The sequence below is a fragment of the Phoca vitulina genome, unplaced genomic scaffold (assembly GCF_004348235.1).
Source record: "Phoca vitulina isolate PV1807 unplaced genomic scaffold, GSC_HSeal_1.0 scaffold81, whole genome shotgun sequence".
Lineage (NCBI taxonomy): Eukaryota > Metazoa > Chordata > Mammalia > Carnivora > Phocidae > Phoca > Phoca vitulina.
In genome coordinates, this window is record NW_022589784.1 from 1,220,201 (window position 1) to 1,238,681 (window position 18,481).

General features: G+C 62.1%; 2 protein-coding genes across 5 annotated transcripts in view; both read left to right on the forward strand.

Moving 5' to 3' along the window:
- Nucleotides 1–3,398: 3,398 nt before the first annotated feature.
- The window catches only part of SCAMP4 (secretory carrier membrane protein 4), a 19,889-nt gene continuing 4,806 nt past the window's right edge, over nucleotides 3,399–18,481 (forward strand). Inside the window, exons 1-5 of one of the 3 annotated variants that reach the window (XM_032394743.1) lie at nucleotides 3,399–3,482; nucleotides 9,563–9,610; nucleotides 12,679–12,807; nucleotides 13,058–13,214; nucleotides 14,404–14,505. In XM_032394743.1, coding sequence (XP_032250634.1) covers nucleotides 9,604–9,610; nucleotides 12,679–12,807; nucleotides 13,058–13,214; nucleotides 14,404–14,505 — 395 coding nt within the window. In that variant the 5' untranslated portion in view covers nucleotides 3,399–3,482; nucleotides 9,563–9,603. Of the gene's footprint in view, nucleotides 3,483–3,733; nucleotides 3,898–9,358; nucleotides 9,478–9,562; nucleotides 9,611–12,678; nucleotides 12,808–13,057; nucleotides 13,215–14,403; nucleotides 14,506–18,481 lie in introns of those variants that run through there. The other 2 variants (XM_032394744.1, XM_032394745.1) reach the window with 2 other exon arrangements.
- ADAT3 (adenosine deaminase tRNA specific 3) lies at nucleotides 3,906–8,505 on the forward strand. 2 transcript variants are annotated; one of them, XM_032394740.1, is made up of 3 exons: nucleotides 3,906–4,646; nucleotides 4,855–6,248; nucleotides 6,857–8,505. In XM_032394740.1, the coding sequence occupies exons 2-3, from the start codon at nucleotides 5,990–5,992 to the stop codon at nucleotides 7,939–7,941; spliced, it is 1,344 nt and encodes a 447-aa protein (XP_032250631.1). In that variant the 5' UTR covers nucleotides 3,906–4,646; nucleotides 4,855–5,989; the 3' UTR covers nucleotides 7,942–8,505. The 2 variants fall into 2 exon arrangements, with proteins under 2 accessions (XP_032250631.1, XP_032250630.1); XM_032394739.1 differs by having other exon boundaries at nucleotides 3,906–6,248.

Consider the following 18,481-nt stretch of genomic DNA (forward strand, 5'->3'; position numbering starts at 1 on the left):
CTGCCTTTCCCCTCCTGGATTCAGCACTGCCCTTTGGATGCACTCTGTGCTTGACTTCTGTTAGGAAGATTTGGGGTGGGGGAGGTCTCCTTTGGGTTTCCTGCCCAGAGTGGAGTTCTTTGTGTGGATGCAGGGATGCATTTTATACGCCCGGTGTCTGCATGGACAGCCTGACAGCAGGGTCCCCTGGGGGGGGGGGGGGCTCACACAGCAGACAGGTGGGCTGGGGGCCAGCCAACCTCTGAAGGTTGCAGAGAGAGGATTTCAGAGAACTGGTCCATTCCTGGCCTGCAAGGAGATGGAGGTGGCACACAGACAGGACACAGGGAAGGAAAGATCTTCTTTTCTTTTTTTTTTAAGATTTTATTTACTTATTTGTGAGAGAGAGAGAGCACAAGCAGGGGGAGCAACAGAGGGAGAGGGAGAAGAGAAACCCCCCCTGCTGAGCAGGGAGCCCGATTCAGAGCTCAATCCCAGGACCCTGAGATCATGACCCAAGCCAAAGGCAGTCACTTCACTGACTGAGCCACTGGGTGCCCCAAAGATCTTCTTTTCTTCCTGTATGTCTTTAAAAATGTTTTTGAGGCAAATTTCACATAACATAAAATTAACTGTTTTAGAGAGTACCCTTGAAAGGCATAGAGAGCACATGCACACTATTGCATAACCACCAACTCCATCTAGTCATGGAACATGTTTATCACCCCAGAAAGAAATTCCATACCCATTCGCATCCACTCTCCCTCCCCCCTCCCCGCTGGTTCCCACCATCTACCTTCGTTCTCTATGAGTCTGACTATCTGGGACTCATACGAGTAGAATCATAGTGTTTGTCCTTCTGTGTCTGGCTTATTTCACTGAACACAGTGTCTTTAAGGTCCATCCTCGTTGTAGCAGGGGTCAGGATCCCTTCCTTTTTTTTTAAAGATTTTATTTATTTATTTGAGAGAGAGAGAATGAGAGAGAGTGAGTACATGAGAGGGGGGAGGGTCAGAGAGAGAAGCAGACTCCCTGCTGAGCAGGGAGCCCGATGCGGGACTCGATCCAGGGACTCCAGGATCATGACCTGAGCCGAAGGCAGTCGCTTAACCAACTGAGCCACCCAGGCGCCCCAGGATCCCTTCCTTTTTAAGGCTGAATCATATTCCAGTGTCTGGATGGACCATGTTTTGTTTATTCATTCACCCGTTGATACTTGAATTCCCACCCTTTATCTATTGTGCATAATGCTGCTGTGAGCATGGCTGGGCCAGTATCCATTTGGGTCCCTGCTTTCAATTCCCTAGTGTATATATCTAGACTTAGAATCGCCGGGTCATAGGGCAGTTCTTTTGGAAGATCTGCTAAACTGTTTTCTTTTTTCCTTTTTTTTTTTAAGATTTTATTTATTTATTTGACAGAGAGAGACACAGCGAGAGAGGGAACACAAGCAGGGGGAGTGGGAGAGGGAGAAGCAGGCTTCCCGCCGAGCAGGGAGCCCGATGCGGGGCTCGATCCCAGGACCCTGGGATCATGACCTGAGCCGAAGGCAGACGCTTAACGACTGAGCCACCCAGGCGCCCCTAAACTGTTTTCCATAGTGACTGCACCACTTCACATCCCCAGCTGTATGTCTTTTTGTATAATGAGAGATTAAAAATAGGCAGAAAAGGGGGCACCTGGCTTGTTCAGTCGGGGGAGCGTGCGGCTCTTGATCTTGGGTGTTATGAGTTTGAGCCCCACGTTGGTGTAAAGTTAACTTAAAAAAAAAATAGGCAGGGCGCCTGGGTGGCTCAGTCGTTAAGCATCTGCCTTTGGCTCAGGTCATGATCCCAGGGTCCTGGGATCGAGCCCCACATTGGGCTCCGTGCTCGGCGGGAAGCCTGCTTCTCCTTCTCCCACTCCCCCTGCTTGTGTTCCCTCTCTCGCTGTGTCTCTCTCTGTCAAAATAAATAAATAAAATCTTTAAAAAAAAAAAAAGGCAGAAAAATACATTGAAGAGATTCATTTTTTTTTTTACATGAAGAAAATTGAGTCTTTGCTTTTAACAACATGCCAATCAAACACCTTGGAATTAAAAAAAAAAAAAGTCAGCAAAACAGGCGCTCTAGGCTAGCTTGAGTGGCACAGCCAGGGCTGGAGAGATGTGTAAAGAAGAAAACAAAAGCACACTTTAATCTGACTTTATTTGGAAGAAAAAAAGGAAGGTGACCAGGGGCAAGCAAAATTGTTTCCTGGAGTGTTGTTTTCCCAGGAATAAATGGGGACTTGAGGCGATGCTTTGCAAAGGAAGGGAATCCACCAGGATGGATTCTTAGGGCCCTGCAGGGTTGAGGAGCCTGGGGGCAGCAGGAACCCCGGGGAGGAGGGTTCTCCCCTCCAGCCGCCCCCTCCCAGGATAGACATTTGACAGATCTTCAGGGGGAATTCCTTGGTTCCTGCAGGAAGGAAACAGGGAGACAATGGAAACATGGAATTTCCCCCTTCAGGTCCCTTTTATTTTATTTTTTTAAGATTTTATTTTTATTTATTTGACAGAGAGAGACACAGCAAGAGAGGGAACACAAGCAGAGGGAGTGGGAGAGGGAGAAGCAGGCTTCCCGCCGAGCAGGGAGCCCGATGCGGGGCTCGATCCCAGGATCCTGGGATCATGACCTGAGCCGAAGGCAGACGCTTAACGACTGAGCCACCAGGCGCCCCTCCGGGCCCTTTTAGATCTTAATTTTTCTCCTTACTCAGCAATGGGGTCAAACCGGGATCTTCCAACCTGTGCGCTGTGTACGCTTGGGGTTGGTTGTGTTGGGGTTGTCCTGTGCACCGCGGGGTGCTGAATGACATCCCTGGCCTCCAGGTTTTGATGCCATTTGATGCCAAGTGCACCCCCCCCCGCCCCCGGGTCACAACAACCACAAATGTCCCCAGACGTTGCCCAATGTAAAGAACCCTTGGGTTAATAAATCTGTTTGACCAGAATGAATCCCTGGAGTTGCTCATAAAATTAGCATGTTTTGCCTTAAAGAGTCAAGAGGTCCCGGGACCTTCGCCTACTGTACAGATGGGAAAACTGAGGCCAAGAATCGCCCAGTCCTTGACCACTATGAGAACCTGACCACGCAGGTCTCGGCGGGCGGCCCCAATGGAGCCACGTGGCAGCAGCAAACTGGGCTCGGGGAGCGCTGCAGGGTGTCGTGTACGCTTCTGCCTCAGTCTCTCTAGTCGGATTTCCCCAACAGCCCCCAGGGTACTCTTCTCCGGACCTCGAACCCTCAACTCGGCGCTCCCGGCGCTCCAGCCGGTCTCCCGAGCCGCGCTCGGGAGATGGGCGGCACTCCGTGGCCCGGCGCGCAGCCTTGTGGGGATTGTAGTTCCGGCCCCGCCCCTGTTCCCCGCCGACCCCGCCCCTGGAACTACGCTCCCGTCGTGCCCCGCGGCGCGCGCGGAGGCGGGGCAGGCGGTCGGTTGCTAAGACTTGTGAGGCGCTGCGCTCGCTTGCGGTTCGTCAGGTAAGCGCGGGGCCCCGGGGGCTCGGCTCTCGCGACCCGGGCTCCCACGGACGGCGAGCCGGGGTGGTGACGGGCGGGGGCTCGTATCTCGGCTGGCGGGGGACGCCGGCCGCGCCGGGCGCGAGGAGGCAGCCGGGGGCATCGGCGCCTGTGCGCGTGCGCGTGCGCGCGGGGCGGCCGGGCCGCGGGCCGCTGCTGCCCGCGCCCGTAGACCTTGTGCGCGTGCGCGCGCCCCTGCGGCCGGGGGTGGAGGCCCCGTGCGTCCAGCTGCTCCGCTCGCCCCCTCCCCCCGCGCGCGTGCTTGGGGTCATCGCGGCCAGCCCCCTGCCTCCGGGCCGCGCGTTTACTGGCGTCCCGCCCCGCAGGCGTCTTCCACGTCGGTAGACGTGAGCCTCTCCCGGCGCTTACCGGCAGTGTGAGTGCTCGGGGTCTTCTCTTGTCGTGGCTCCGGGCAGAGGGGGTTCCCTCCCGCACCCCGCATGCCCGACGTTCTGGAACTTTCGTGCACGGAAGGGCGCGTGGCAGGACGCCCCGCCGTAGGAGAAGTCCGTATGAGCAAGGGGGGAGCTCGTTAGGGGCTCAGATGGCCGCGCCCTGGAACCAGCCCCCGGCGCGCTGCGGGCGGCCCGGGGCTCCGGCGCTGGCTGTCCTGCTCAGGCTGCCGGCCTTCCAGGGCGCGCTGCGAGTCGCTGCCTCCGAGGAGCCCTCCGGGACGCTGCCCGCCCCCCGCAGGGCGTCGCCGGGCCGGGGGCCTCGTGTGGGGCCCCGTGGGGATTGCGTCCCTCCCTGGCTCGGACTGCCCTGCGTGGTGGTGTTGGGTTCCCACTTCTCGGAGGGGGACGCTGAGGGTGGGCTCACACCCAGGTTCTGGCCGGCCTGCCTAGTCCCCTGGTGAGATGGGGCCTGCGTGAGTTTACGGGGTGTTGCCTTGCAGGGCGACTGCACTGCCTGAATCGGTGCCATTTCCGGCTTCCTCCCAGCGCCAGGGTTCCAGAGTACCCCGATTGCGGAGGGGGCCGCGGGGGGCCCTGAGCTGCCCAGGGGACTTGTGTTAGGGTCCTGTGTCTCTGGCCCACCACACCCTGTGGGGCTCCCATGCAGGTGAGGGCCCCCTGCTCCCGGCCCAGGACTCCAGTGCCAGAGACAGGTGCTGCGACGGCGCAGGTGAATGGGCTGTTCTGAGCAGGCTGTGTCTGCCCCGGGGGTGCCAGGGACGGGACTGAGCTGGCAAGAACAGCCAAGGGTGTGTGCGGGGAGTGTGGAGGCGGCCAGGTGCCGGAGGCTGGGGCTCGATCTGGAGCAGCGGACAAGAGAGGAGCCCAGGTGCCCCGTGGCTCCCGGCCCACTCCACATCCCTGGCGTGTTGAAACAGAACACTGGTCTGTGGACGCTGTTTGCCACTGGGCTGGCTCTCCCCTCCGGACGCTGGGCCTGGGAGCTCAGGCGGGACCCCGTCTGCGGAAGCTGTCCTCCGTATCTGTGGAGTGGGCTCGGGAGGCAGTCCAAGAGCGGTTGAATGTCTGCCTGGTCAGATCCTGAGTCGCCTTCCCTGCCTTGTGGCTCCAGGCACGTCCTTCCGGCTCACAGAGCCTCATCTTGTCTTGTAGAAAGGGGACAGTTCCCCAAGCTCCCTCCTGGGTCATTGGGAGGACACGTGGCGGCTACAGTACCAGCAGCTGTCATCTGAGGCATTGGGCCTTGTTTGGAGGCTGCTGACCTGGCAACTGCCCCGTGTCCTTACCCCTCCCCACGTCCTTATTTCTCCCCGCTTTTTTTAGCAGCTTCACTGAGGGGCAGTTCACCCATTAAAAACGGACAGATCTATGGTTTTTAGGACATTTGTGGGGTTGTGGAACTGTCATCACAGTCTTATTCCAGAACATTCCACCCGCCCCCCAAAAAAGCCCCGTCCCCATTAGTAGTCACACCCAGTCCCCCTTCCCCTGGCCCCCAGGAGCCCCCTTCCTGTCCGCGGATGAGCCCGTTCTGGACGTGTCACCCACATGGACTCACACCCCGTGTGGCCTTCTGTGTCTGGTTCCCTCCCTGAGTGTCGTGGGCTCAGGGTCTGTCCCCGGGGCAGCGTGCGTGGGCGCCTTGCTCCTGTTCACAGCCGAGTAACATGCCTGCGCGTGGGGGACCGTGTGTGTATTTGTTCATCCATCGAAGGACACTCGGGCCGTGTGCACACCTGGCTGCTGTGGACGCTCTGCCGTGAGCAGGCGTGTGCAGGCTTCTTTGTGGACGTGTGTTCTCCGTGCTCCTGGGCTCGTGGCTGGGCGTGGAGTGGAGCAGCCGCTGGCTGGACGGTGACTGCTGGGGTTTTTACCCACCCCACTTAGGAGCCGGCACCCCGGCCAGCAGTGTCCCAGTGGCAGGCTCCTTTACTTGTCACCTGTTTTGTTTTCATCGGACAGAGTTGTACTTTTGGAGGAGCAAGTGAGACGTGTATTTTGCCGTGGAGACCGGGAGCTTCTGCGGCCCATGCGGGCTGTGGGGTCCTGGGCATGGTGTGTGCTGGGAGCAGATTCAGAGTCGGCACCGTGGACCCTCCGGTGGGCCCTCTGGGCACCAGGGGCCCTCTACGCCTTCCAGTCCTCGTGGCTGCCACCAGCAGCCCTGGTTCTGCGTGCTTACCAGACTGTATCGTGAGCTCAGGACATAGCGCGGTGGGCGAGGATGTCCCGTGCCCTCCAGCGGGCCTGGCTGATGAATGCCCGCGGTTCTGTGCAGCATCGGAGCGTGCTGGGAGGCGCGTCGTGAAAGGTAGAAGCCCACAGTTGTCAGACAATTGCAGCCTTTCCCGGTTCATGGGGAGGGGCGGGGAGGGGGGCGGTCCACTCCAGGACGCCAGCAGGCCGTGTGGTCTGGGCACACAGTGGCAACAAGGATCCTCCAGAGTCATGTCGAGATGACCAATAATTGAGGTCTGACGTTATCCGAGCCGGTCCTGACCGGCAGGGACACAATGCGAGGTACGGACATAACGTGAAATGTTCTAGAAGCCACCGTTCCAAAAAGTGCACAAAGAAACAGGTGAAATTAGTGTTGTCACCTGAGCACACGGCCGACGTGAAGACAGTTGACGAGACCGTTCGTGTTTTTTGTCACTGAGTCTCCGAGACCCGGTGTGCGTGTTCACGGTGACACGTGTCACGGGGGACAAAATTGTCAGTGACGGTTTAAGTTCTGCAAACCAAGAGTTGGCAGGATCTGAGCGCGAGCATGGCCAGTGATGCGTTCTCTGTGGGCCGAGCTCTCGGACGAGCCTTCAGATGCCGCACGCTCCTGGGACCTGGGACGGACTCCTCCGGCTCACCCGGGCCTTCTGCACCTGACGGATGATGCTCTGCTCCGATCTCTGTCTCCCACAGTCGGAGCCGTGCCGAGGAAGGACCCCGCCCCGGGCCTCATGGAGCAGCGTGGGGACGAGAAGACCCGGAGCCCCGAGCAAGAGCCCGAGCCGTGGCAAGCCCTCCCGGTCCTGTCCGAGCAGCAGTCCAAGGACGTGGAGCTGGTGCTGGCCTACGCCGCACCCATCCTCGACAAGCGCCAGACCTCACGCCTCCTCCAGGAGGTGTCGGCCGTCCACCCGCTGCGCGCCCAGCCTCACCTCAAGAGGGTGCGGCCCAGCCGCGATGCCAGCCGGCCGCACGCGCTGGAGCTGCTGCTGTGCCTGGCGGGGCCGGCCGCGGGGGCCCGATCGCTCGCTGAGCTCCTCCCGCAGCCAGCCGTGGACCCCCGGGGCCTGGGGCAGCCCTTCCTGGTGCCTGTGCCAGCCCGGCCGCCCCTGACCAGAGGCCAGTTCGAGGAGGCACGCGCCCACTGGCCCACGTCCTTCCACGAGGATAGGCAGGTGACTCGTGCCTTGGCCGGGCGGCTGTTCTCCGCGCAGGAGCAGACGGCGATGCAGGCCCACATGGAGCGGGCTGTGTGGGCCGCGCGGCAGGCGGCTGCGAGGGGCCTGAGGGCCGTGGGGGCTGTGGTGGTGGACCCGTCCTCCGGCCGCGTGCTGGCCACCGGCCACGACTGCAGCAGCGCGGCCAGCCCGCTGCTGCACGCCACCATGGTGTGCATCGACCTGGTGGCCCGGGGCCAGGGCCGTGGCGCCTATGACCTCGGCGCCTACCCTGCCTGCTCCTTCGCCCCAGCCCTCGCCCCCCTGGGCGTCCGCGTGGGCTCTGTGCGCAAGCTGGACGAGGACGGGGACGTGCATGCGGACAGCCTGCCCTACGTGTGCACTGGCTACGATCTCTACGTCACCCGCGAGCCCTGTGCCATGTGCGCCATGGCCTTGGTGCACTCCCGCGTGCAGCGTGTCTTCTATGGGGCGCCCTCGCCCGACGGCGCCCTGGGTACCCGCTTCCGCATCCACGCCCGGCCTGATCTCAACCACCGCTTCCAGGTGTTCCGTGGGGTCCTGGAGGCCCAGTGCCGCCGGCTGGACCCTGGCTCGTAGGCGGCCGTGCCCGCTGCCTTCTGGAGCTTCTCTGCCGCCAACGGGTCAGCCTCCCCTCAGGCCCCCCGGCAGGCCTCCGCCTCTCTCACTGTCGCCCAGGCGGCCGTGATCCTGCGGGTCAGTGTTAAGGACGACGCGCGTCTCCACCCCGAAGTCGGACCCCACGCTGTTCCCACTGGTTTCTGCCCCGACTGAGCTTTTTCCCTGGGCTTGAGCTTCGTGGGGTCCAGCCTGGGCGGGGGGCTGGGCACTCGGACTTCTCCAGCCACCTTTTGCCCCAAGCCCGAGGGTCTGCCGGGACAGAATCCCCCTCGTCCCGGGTGTCAGGAGACGGCTCTGTCTGTGAAAATAAACAGCCCCAAACCAGGTTGGCGTCTGTTGACAGTGGCAGGGGACCATGGTGGCCGAGGGTACCTGGGTTGGGTGACCACTTCTGCCAAGGTTTGGGGTTTGTGCACGGGAAGGGGAGCTTCGGAGCCAAGTGGGAGAAGAGTGCCCCCCCCCGGGCACCTCCCGGCCTGTGTCCTGGGTCTGGAAGGGTGTGGCTGGCCAGTGTGTATTTACACAGGGGCACACCTGCCAGCCTGGAGTCAGCTCCCTGAAAGGCTTCTTCGGCTGTCGTCCCATTTCCCGTTCTTCATGGAGGGCGGGGGGGGGGGGGGTCAGCTGCAGAGCCGTCAGCACTAGAACCAACGTGGGTTTGTCTGGCAAATGTGCATTTTTGGATCATGGGGCCACTGTGGGGCCCAGTTCATCCCTGCTCTGAGCCTCCCCTTGAGCCCTAGGGGTCTTCTCCTGGCCCACGCCAGCCCACAGGCACAGGGTGGGGGAGGGGGTCTGCCCACAGGCCAGTGCCGTGGACGGGCAGTGGGGTGGCTGTGAGCCCACCAGGCGTGTGGGCACAGAGGACTGGGCCGGGCCAGAGAGGGTCTCCTGGGGAGGGGGGCGTGGACCCTGGGAGCTAGTGTCACTGGAACCTCGTTACGTAGACTGGGTGAGGAAGTCGTCCATGGGCTCCCATCCCAGTGAGGCGGTCACGGCCACATGAGCCCGGCTTATGTCCCGGAGACGGCAGTGCCCAGCACAGGGCCCTGAGGGAGCCGGCAGAGTCCCCGCAGGTGTACGCGTCGGGGGCAGCCTGCTCGCCGGGGCTCCTCCGTGACGCCAGCTCACCTGGTTCCGTGTAGGAAGGGCACTGGGTGCCAGGTGCGTCCCTAGCTGCCCCACTTGGGTTGTGGTGAGGTTGTCAGCCCTGTCAGCCTCGCAGGGACAGAAGTGCAGACCAGAGAGGCCGTGTGACTTGTGTAATGTTCACAGCAGTGAGCGCGAACCCTGTTCTCAGTGGCCCTGAGGAGGTGCGTGCAGCTGTTCGTGGATAAAGAGGAAGTTTGGGGGGGTTGGGGACGAGGAGGCGGGGTGGGCCCACGGGGTCCCAGGAACGTTTCGGTTCCGGCCGGGTGTGTTTGGGGCAGCAGCCCGACCCCTCTCCTTCCAGCACAGACGCGGCCCGGGGGGCTCTGAAGGGGAGGCCTCTAGGTGCGGTTGCTGCTGAGCATGCAGCTGGGGTCGGGGTCCCCCGGCGGCTTCGGGGACCTCCTGACTATGGCTGTTTCCCCTCCAGGTGGCCGTAGGCTTCTGCCCCGCCCAGTTGTCACAGCGGAAATGTCCGGTGAGTGTCCCCCAGAGGCCCTGCAGCGGGGGATCCTCTGGGAAGTGTCCCCTAGTGGCCAGACCCACCCTAAAGCCCCCCCCGGGGGGGGCACACACCATTCTCCTCCTTGCATGGAGGGTGCTGGGGTCACTTCCTCTCTCTGAGCCAGACGAGCGATAGATTCCCGTTTCCATGGCACTTGTCGGCCTGGCCAGGCTTTCTGCCTTGGGGCCCACTTGGTCGTGGACGTCAACGTAACGTGTGAGGTGTGGGTGTCTGGGGTCGTACCTACACGCGTCAGATGACACTCTCACTCTCTCACGGTGTGCCCACCTCGTCCTGCTCGGAAGGAGGGATGGAGTGTGCAGGTAAAGTGAGGGCGGCCCTGGGGCCCCAAAGCCACGGTGAGGCGCCAGGAGTGCACACCGTCCGTGCACGGTCGCCCCACGCCTCTCCACCCCTGCCGTCCCAGCATCTGCCCGGGTACTCAGGTGGAGGGTGGGGTGGGGCTCCGGGTGCCCAAGTTCTAAGTGTGCACAGAATGTTGCCCCGGGGCTTCTTACCTGCCGAGAAAGCAGGGTTTCAGAGGGTGTGTGACTTGGGGGTGGGGTTCCCACCTCCGTGTCACAGCGTGTGCTAGCTGCCTGACCACTGGAAGCATCGCCCTGTTCTTGCTGTGGGCTGCAGGAGGGGTGGGGGTCAGATGTCGGGAGGAGAGGGGTGCCGGGGGCCGTGGGGCCAGGTGGGGTCCTCGTTGGGGCCTTGGACAGGAGCCTCGAAGGGTAGTGACTGGTGACCGTGGCATGGAGGCTGTGAGTCCGTGCCAGGGAGGCCCTCCTCCCACGTCTGATTGCAGGGGCTCAGAGCCGGCAAGCTCAGAGTGGGATCGACTCCCCTCTCTGCTCGGGCTTGGGACACGCTGTGGCTTCCTGTGTCACGTGGTAAATGCCTGTGGCCTCTCCGTGGCCAGTAAGGTGTGGTCTGCCTCCGCCTGTCCACCCCTCCGGCCCTGATCTTCCCACTGCCTCTCGATCAGCTGGCACTCAGACCGAGGCCAGAACGCACTGGCCTGTTTCCTTTGCTTTCTGGAGTGTTTGTTTATTTTTTTATTTTTTATTTTTTATTTTTTTTAAAGATTTTATTTGTTTGACAGAGAGAGAGAACAAGTATGCAGAGAGGCAGGCAGAGAGACAGGGAGAAGCAGGCTCCCCGCTGAGCAGGGAGCCCGATGCGGGCTCGATCCCAGGACCCTGGGATCATGACCCGAGCCGAAGGCAGCCGCCTAACCGACTGAGCCACCCAGGCGCCCCTGGAGTGTTTGTTTAAATACCAACTCTTGCAGTGAGGGGGCTAACCTGACGACTCTTTTTTTTTTTTTTTTAACTTTTTATTTATTCGTTTGAGACACAGAGATAGAGAGAGAGAACATGAGCAGGGAGAGAGGCAGAGGGAGAGGGAGAAGCAGGCTCCCCGCTGAGCCAGGAGCCCGATGTGGGGCTCGATCCCAGGACCCCGGGATCATGACCTGAGCTGAAGGCAGACGCTTAACCATCTGAGCCACCCAGGCGCCCCCTGACGACTCTTTTTAAGCAAGCTTCACACGCGGCATGGAGCCCAATGCAGGGCTTGAACTCACGACCGTGAGATCAAGAGCTGAGCTGAGATCAAGGGTCAGACGCTTAACCGACTGAGCCCCCCGGGCGCCCCTGCCCTCCTCTTAGAGCACAGCTAAGCAACCCCCCAGCACACACATCCCTGGTGCCCCCTTCCAACACAGACGCAGCATTTTCCAGCACGCCACACTTGCTCATTCATTGTGATTATTGTTGGTCTCCCCCTGGCCAGGAGGGCGGCCCCCCCGTCTTTTGTTCACAGTCTGGCCCTCTGAGGTGCTCAGGAGACGTGTCCTGCCATAGGGGATGTTGAAAGGCTGAGGGGTATCACTAACCATACTGTGCTGCAGGCTAAGGCCTGTCCCCAAAAGACGTGTTTAATCCTCACCCCTGTACCTGTGAAGTGGGGTTTTATTGGGAAGCAGAATCGTTGCGTGTATGTTAGTAAAGAGGAGCTCACGCTGAAGGAGGGTAGCCATAATCCAACGACAGGTGTTCTCATAAAGACGCACAGGGGAGGTGGCCGCGTGACCACCGAGGCAGGCATGGAGTGATGCGGCTGCATGCCGAGGGACGCCTGGAGCCCCCAGGAGCTGGGAGAGCCAGGAGGGACCGTCCCCTGGAGCCTCCAAGGGAGCGTGGCCCTGCCCCACCTCGACCTCAGACTTCTGGGCTCCGGGACCGGGGAGCATAAAGTCCTGTGGTTGGAACCCCCTGGCTGGTGGTCATTTGTCAGAGCTGCCCCAGGAAGCTCATGCATTCAGAGTGCCAGAATCTTCTCTGGAGTCAGGTGTTAACGGTATTTGGCTCTGCCACCGAGTCTGCGTGTCTTCTCTGTCTGCTCTCAGGAATCACCATGGCGGAGTGATTTAAACCACTTTTTTCTGGGGCGCCTGGGTGGCTCAGTCGGTGAAGTGTCTGCCTTCCACTCAGGTCATGATCCCGGGGTCCTGGGATCGAGCCCCGCGTCTGCTCAGTGGGGAGCCTGCTTCTCTCTGTTCTCCCCCTTCCCCCATCTCCCTCTCCCTGCTCATGCTGTCTCTCTCTCAAATAAATAAATAAAATCTTAAAAAAAAAAATAAACCACATTTATCATTTCATGTCGTGAAGTCAGAAGTCCTAAAACTCAGGCGCAGGCAGGGTTGGTCCCCCCCCCCCCCGCCGGGGCCCCCGGGAGACCCAGCTCCGGCCTTTTCCTGGCCCGCGGCCCCCCCCTCCATCCTCACCACCAGCAGCGCGGGGTCTGCCCATCTCTGGGACTCCCACCCTCTGCCTCCCTCTCGTGAGGACCTCATGAGGACGCTGGGCCCTTGGGGAACCCAGGGTCACCCTCTCCTCGGGGGCCCTGACAAGGTCCCCTCTGTTGCGTGAGGGGACATGTCCGCAGGTTGAGGACAGGGACGGGGACGTGTTTGGGGCTGTCACTGAGGCTCCCTGCCTGGTTTCGTTCCCTGGTGTTTTCTGTCCTTGCAGAAAAGGAGAACAACTTCCCGCCGCTGCCCAAGTTTATCCCCCTGAAGCCCTGTTTCTACCAGAACATCTCCGACGAGATCCCCATCGAGCACCAGCTTCTGGTGAAGAGAATCTACCGGCTGTGGCTGTGTGAGCCCTGGGGCGGGGGCGGGGCCTCCCTGTGCACCCCTCAGACCCCGGCCCGGGACAGCCCACACCACAAAGTTTGCCCGAATTTTGGGCTGAACCTCGCTTTTCTAACACAGTGATGTCCCGAGTCCTCCTCTGGCTGCGTGACTCCCATGCTGACCAGAGCCTCGGCCCGGCTCCCCCGGCGGGTGGGAGGGGTCCTGGCCTGCCGCCCTCCGTCCCCGCTCACCCTCCTCGCCCCCCTCTCCAGTCTACTGTGCCACCCTGGGGGTCAACCTTGTCGCCTGCCTGGCCTGGTGGATCGGTGGTGGCTCGGGGGCCAACGTTGGCCTGGCCTTGGTCTGGCTGCTGCTCTTCTCCCCCTGTGGCTACGTGTGCTGGTTCCGGCCTGTGTACAAGGCCTTCCGGTAAGTTGGGGCGTGGGGCGGGCTGCATCTCTGAGGGGGCCTCGGGGAGCGTCTGGGGTTCAGCACCGGCAGGAGCCAGACGCCTGACCGCGTGCTCGGGGCCTGCGCCCTCGCCGGCCTGGCGTCTTGCGCACGTGCCCAGAACCGTTCTGTTGGGTTTGGGGACAGCTTATATCCAGGGGCTGCAGACCACGGCCAACGAGGGCCTGTTCTGTCTTTTAGTAACTAACTCATCTGTCCGCTCACCTACTCGAAGCAGCGTTTCTGGTGTCTTCAAGGGGTTGTGGAACCATCACTTCTGTGTAGTTCCAGAACATTCCATCACCCCCAAGGCAACCCCGTCTCCATCAGCTGTCACTCCCCAGCCCCCGCCCCCACGAGCCCCCTTCCCGTCCGTGGATGAGCCTGTTCTGGACGTGTCACCCACGTGGACTCACACCCCGCGTGGCCTTCTGTGTCTGGCTCCCTCCCTGAGTGTCGTGGGCTCGGGGTCCGTCCCCGGGGCCGCGCGTGTGGGTGCCTCGCTCCTGCTCACAGCCACGGGATGCTCCTGTCTGTGGACACTCGCCCCCAGCGGGCCCCCTGTTACTCAGGAGCTGCCGTGTTTGCCCCTAGATGGTTCCCGAATCCCGGGCTCTCAGAGTCCATCAGACAGCGTCCCTGAGGCCCTCCTTGGAGACAAGACCTAGAAACCCACGTGTGTGCTGGAACTAGACAGGCCGTTCCTCCAGGTTCTGGGCTGGCTCCGGCTGCCTCGCTCAGGAACGCACGGGGCCTGCTGACGGCCTGCGAGTGCCCTGCCTCCTCCCGCTGCCCTCAGGGCTCAGGGTCCTGCAGGCCCCGTCCTGCTTCGGTGGCCTGCGCCGCGGCCCCTCGGCGGCTGCCCCCCGTCCTCCGGGGAGCATGCAGAGCCCCTTAAATCTGCGACACGCCGTCCCCCGGGTTAACCTCCAGCACCCATGTGAGCGTCGTCGCTCGCACTGAGATCTCTCAGACCCCTTTGCAGCCAGGAAGCTGTTGGCGCAGTGTTTCCCAGAGAAGCCGTGTGGTGGCCCCGTAGAGCCCAGGCCCAGGCTGAGCAGCGTGGGATGGCGCGTTCGGGTTGGCACCTCTGGGGAGGGCGGGAGCCCCGTCCCCGCTGGTCCTGCCGCACGCGGGCTGCCGTGACAGCTGTTCTCTCTCTCTCTAGAGCCGACAGCTCCTTCAACTTCATGGCGTTCTTCTTCATCTTTGGAGCCCAGTTTGTCTTGACGGTCATCCAAGCGATCGGCTTCACGGGATGGGGTGCATGGTGAGCCAGGCCCCCGGGAGCCCAGGCTGCAGCGCAGGGGTATGACGCGCGTTCACTGTGGGACAGCAGAGCCCGAGTCTCCCAGGGTGTAAGAGAAGGCGCGTGTGCCCTCGTGCGTGAGCTCTCGGGGCGGCACCCACGGGGCTGGGGTCTGCTGCTCACGCGCACCCGGGACCTGCCCCTGAGGGTCCTGCCTGGGACGCACTCATGGGCACCTGGAAGGCTGGGAGGTGGGCCTGGGGGGTGTCTGGGAGGAGCAGCTCAGTGGACAGCACAAGGGCCTCCCCGGGATGGCCTCCTGGGACACCGCCATCGAGGGAGAGCCGGTTTTCTGTTTGCTTTTAAGGTTTTATACCTAGTCCTGTGGCTGCTGTCACAGATTACAACAAGCTTAGTGATTTAAACAGTTACTTCACACTTTTGGGGTCAGGAGTCTGACATGGGCCTCATGGAACCAAACCCCAGCGCGGGCAGGGCTGGTCCCCCCAGGGCCCCTGGGAGACCCGGCTCCGGCCTCTTCCTGGCCCACGGCCCCCCCCCATCCTCACCCCCAGCAGCGCGGGGTCTGCCCATCTCTGGGACTCCCACCCTCTGCCTCCCTCTCCTGAGGACCTCGTGAGGATGCCGGGCCCCCCGGGAACCCAGGGTCACCCCCTCCTCGGGGCCGTGACAAGTTTCCCTCTGCGGACACGTCCCAGGTCCCGGGACGAGAATGTGGGTGCCCGTGGGGCTGCTGGCTGCCGTGGGTCACGTCTTTGGTGTCGAGTATCCTGTGGGCGACACGTGAGGCTGCGCATGCGCATGCTCGGCCTTGTCCGTGCTCTGGAGTCCTGTCTCTGCTCAGGTGTGCCCTGTGCGGCCTCTCGTTTGCCATCCCTTAGGGTGTTCATGGCATCCTGAGCCTGCCCCTCGGCTCCTTCCTGTTGTCTGTCCTCTTCTGTGTCTTCCGTCCCCTTTTCAAAGTTTACGAGTCACCTCCTGCTCTCCCCTGGGATTGCTTCCAGCACAGCCTTCCCCTGTTGCTTCCTTCCTGCCCGGTGAGCAGATGAGGTCTGCGTGGACCCTCGGTATTGGGTTTCTTCTTGGCTGATGCCCTCCCAAATCTGGGTCTGGAGGGCCAGTGAAGGGCTGTCTTGGGGTCCCAAGCGCGGGGATATGCCGGGAGGACCCCCGGGCTCAGCAGACGGTCGACCCCACAGCCATGGTTTATACAGAGAGGACAGGAAGCCAGATGAGCTCAGGGCAGAGGTGTGGGGGGCGGGGCGGGGACACCAGGCAAGAGCTTCCAGAGTCCTCTCCCGGGGTGTCCCACAGGACACGCTTAGCTCCCCCCAAACAAGACAGGACCGCGTGTGTGAGGTGTGGTCTCCAGGGGGCCGGCAGAGACCCAGCGCCCGGTTCTCTGCGGGGGTCGGTCTCGTGGGCCCCTCTGCCCGGCTTGGGCCAGGACCCCAGACTCCAGGAGGGGAGCAGGCGCTCAGCCCGAACCTCGTGTCTGCACAGACGGTTCAGGGACCCGAGCCCCCCGGCAGCGAGGGTGGTGGGAGCCCGGAGTCCGGTTCCAGACGCCGCCGAGGGCCAGCCTTGCGAGCCGCCCTCTGGGGAGGGAAGTCTCAGGCCCGCCGTGCGAGCTCTTTTCTGCCCAGTGCCACCCCACCCTGGTTTCCACACTGGACAGGGGTGGTGTGCACCTTCTTCGGGGGTCGGCTTGCAGAAGGGGGACTTCAGGAGTTTTCCTTCTTGCTGGAATGCTGGCCAAACAGGGCAGGGGACAGGTGACCAACCAGCTGGTGAGCTTGGGCAAAGAACTGCTCTGAAAGGTTTTTCTCTCCTGAAAAATCAGGAGGAGGAGAACACAGCACCTGCGGTCGGGGCTGTAGCCCCATCTGCTCTCGTAAAAAGCTTGTCATCGCTCTCGTTCTTTCGCTAGGTACTGGCCCGCACAGGTGGGGCGGGGCCAGGGGGCGAGGGTCCGGGGAGGCCCCACTGGTTCCGAGCCCCTTGGCCTCCCCAGGGCTCGGTGCAGGGAGTGGGGACCCCGAGGAGCCGGCCTGCCAACCACATTCCCTTTGGAAGCCCAGCCCAGGGTCTTCCCGCCCTGCTGGCCCTTGGTGGGCGGCAGGCTCATGGCCCACCGCCAGGGGGCGGGTGGGCTGCAGCTGCGGCCCGGCCGGTCTCTGCGCCCAGCAGCCACCAGTACTGTTTCCACGGGGCGTCAGGCTCATCCTCAGAGGGGATGCTCCCGGGGCGCCCGAGTGCGTGAGACCACACTACTCTTCACGCCCGAGAAACCACCCTCGATTCCTTCACACCCCCCTCTCGCTTAAATTGTGGCTTTTTAAGTGGGCTTTTTAGGGGCGCCTGGCCACCTCCGTCGGTGGAGCGTGCGACTCTTCACTCTCAAGGTTGTGAGTTCCAGCCCCACGTGGGGTGTGGAGCCTACTTGAAAATTTAAAAAGTTAGAAAGAGAAACTCTTTAAATTACGATCTACTTATTTATTTTTAAGCGATGTGTTTTGTGAGTGGGTTTATGACGGCGCTCGCGACGCGCAGGCTGTGGACGGTCCCCTCCGGGGGCGGCGGCTGCGTTCTCTTGGCAGTCCCCTGGCAGAGGTCAGAGAGGCTGCCCCGAGGAGCAGAGGAAGCTGGAAGAAGGGGGCTGGTACAGGAGAGCCGTCTGCTCTGACAGCCCGCTTCCTGTGGGGTCTCCGGTTCACGCTCCGGGCACGTGTGCCCCGCGGACTCGGTGACTTGGGGTGTGCCCAGTTCGGTTGCAGTGCTCCTTGGGGCAGAGGGGACCCCTGAGCTGCTTCCACCCCTCCTCCTGACTCTCCGGCCCCCAACCCTCAGACTGCTCCTGGAGCCTCCAGGGCAGGACCTCGGAGGGAGGGGCAGAGAGCAGGAGGCTCTGGGGTGAGGCCGGGGTGAGGGTGCCGACCTCCCCCCACAGCGGGGAGACGGTAGGAGGGAGACCCGGGGCTGTGTACCTGGAGACGGGGAGTGACTGAGCCAGCCAGGCGCCCCGTAATAGGGTTTTCAGGAAGGTGCAGAGACAGGACAGAGTGCGGTGGTCACACCCGCTGGCATCTGATGTCTTTGCCGCTCCCGGAGCTCAGTGCGGCCCTGGCGCTGCTGTCCTGGCGGCTGGCTGTCCTTGGAGCCCCCGTGTTTCCATGAGTGTCCTTCTGTTCAGGATTCCTCATGGCATTGAACTACGTTTTGCTTTGGCAGTATGTCCCGATGGGGTGTGCACGCTTCTGCGGGTCCGTTTCTCTCTCAGGCTCTCCCCAGTCTTTGCGCCCCTCCCTTCTTTCTAGTCGATTTATAGGAGGGAGGCTTCAACGTCCTGCACTTCCCTGCCGTTTGGTTTTTAGAATAATGGTTTTAGCGAGCTACACGGCACAGACCAGAAATTTGCTCTTAACGGTGAACAGCTCGGTGGTTTTAGTGCATCCACGAGGTTCTGCAACCATCGTTTCTATTTAGTTCAAGAATGTTCTGTCAACCCCAAAGTACCTTGCCCCCATCAGCCGTCACTCACCATTTCCCCCCCTCCCAGCCCCCGGCCCCCACGAGCCCCCTTCCCGTCCATGGATGAGGCTGTTCTGGACGTGTCACCCACGTGGACTCACACCCCGTGTGGCCTTCCGTGTCTGGTTCCCTCCCTGAGCGTCGTGGGCCTGGGGTCCGTCCCCGGGGCAGCGCGTGTGGGCGCCTCGCTCCTGTCCACGGGGGATGTGCTGTGCTCCCGTCCAATCCGATGGGCCCGGGGGCGTCTAGGGGACGCGCGCTGTGCTCCCGTCCATGCCCATGGGCCCGGGGGGTCTGGGGGACGTGCGCTGTGTGCTCCCGTCCATGCCCATGGGCTCGGGGGGGCCTGGGGGACGCGCTGTGTGCTCCCGTCCATGCCCATGGGCTCGGGGGGGCCTGGGGGACGCGCTGTGTGCTCCCGTCCATGCCCATGGGCTCGGGGGGG

Coding starts and splice junctions, on each gene's coding strand:
- ADAT3 (XM_032394739.1), top strand. CDS start 5,990: ATGGTGTGTGCTGGGAGCAGATTCAGAGTCGGCACCGTGGACCCTCCG. Junction 6,249..6,856: donor TGGGAGGCGCGTCGTGAAAG/GTAGAAGCCCAC, acceptor TGTCTCCCACAG/TCGGAGCCGTGCCGAGGAAG.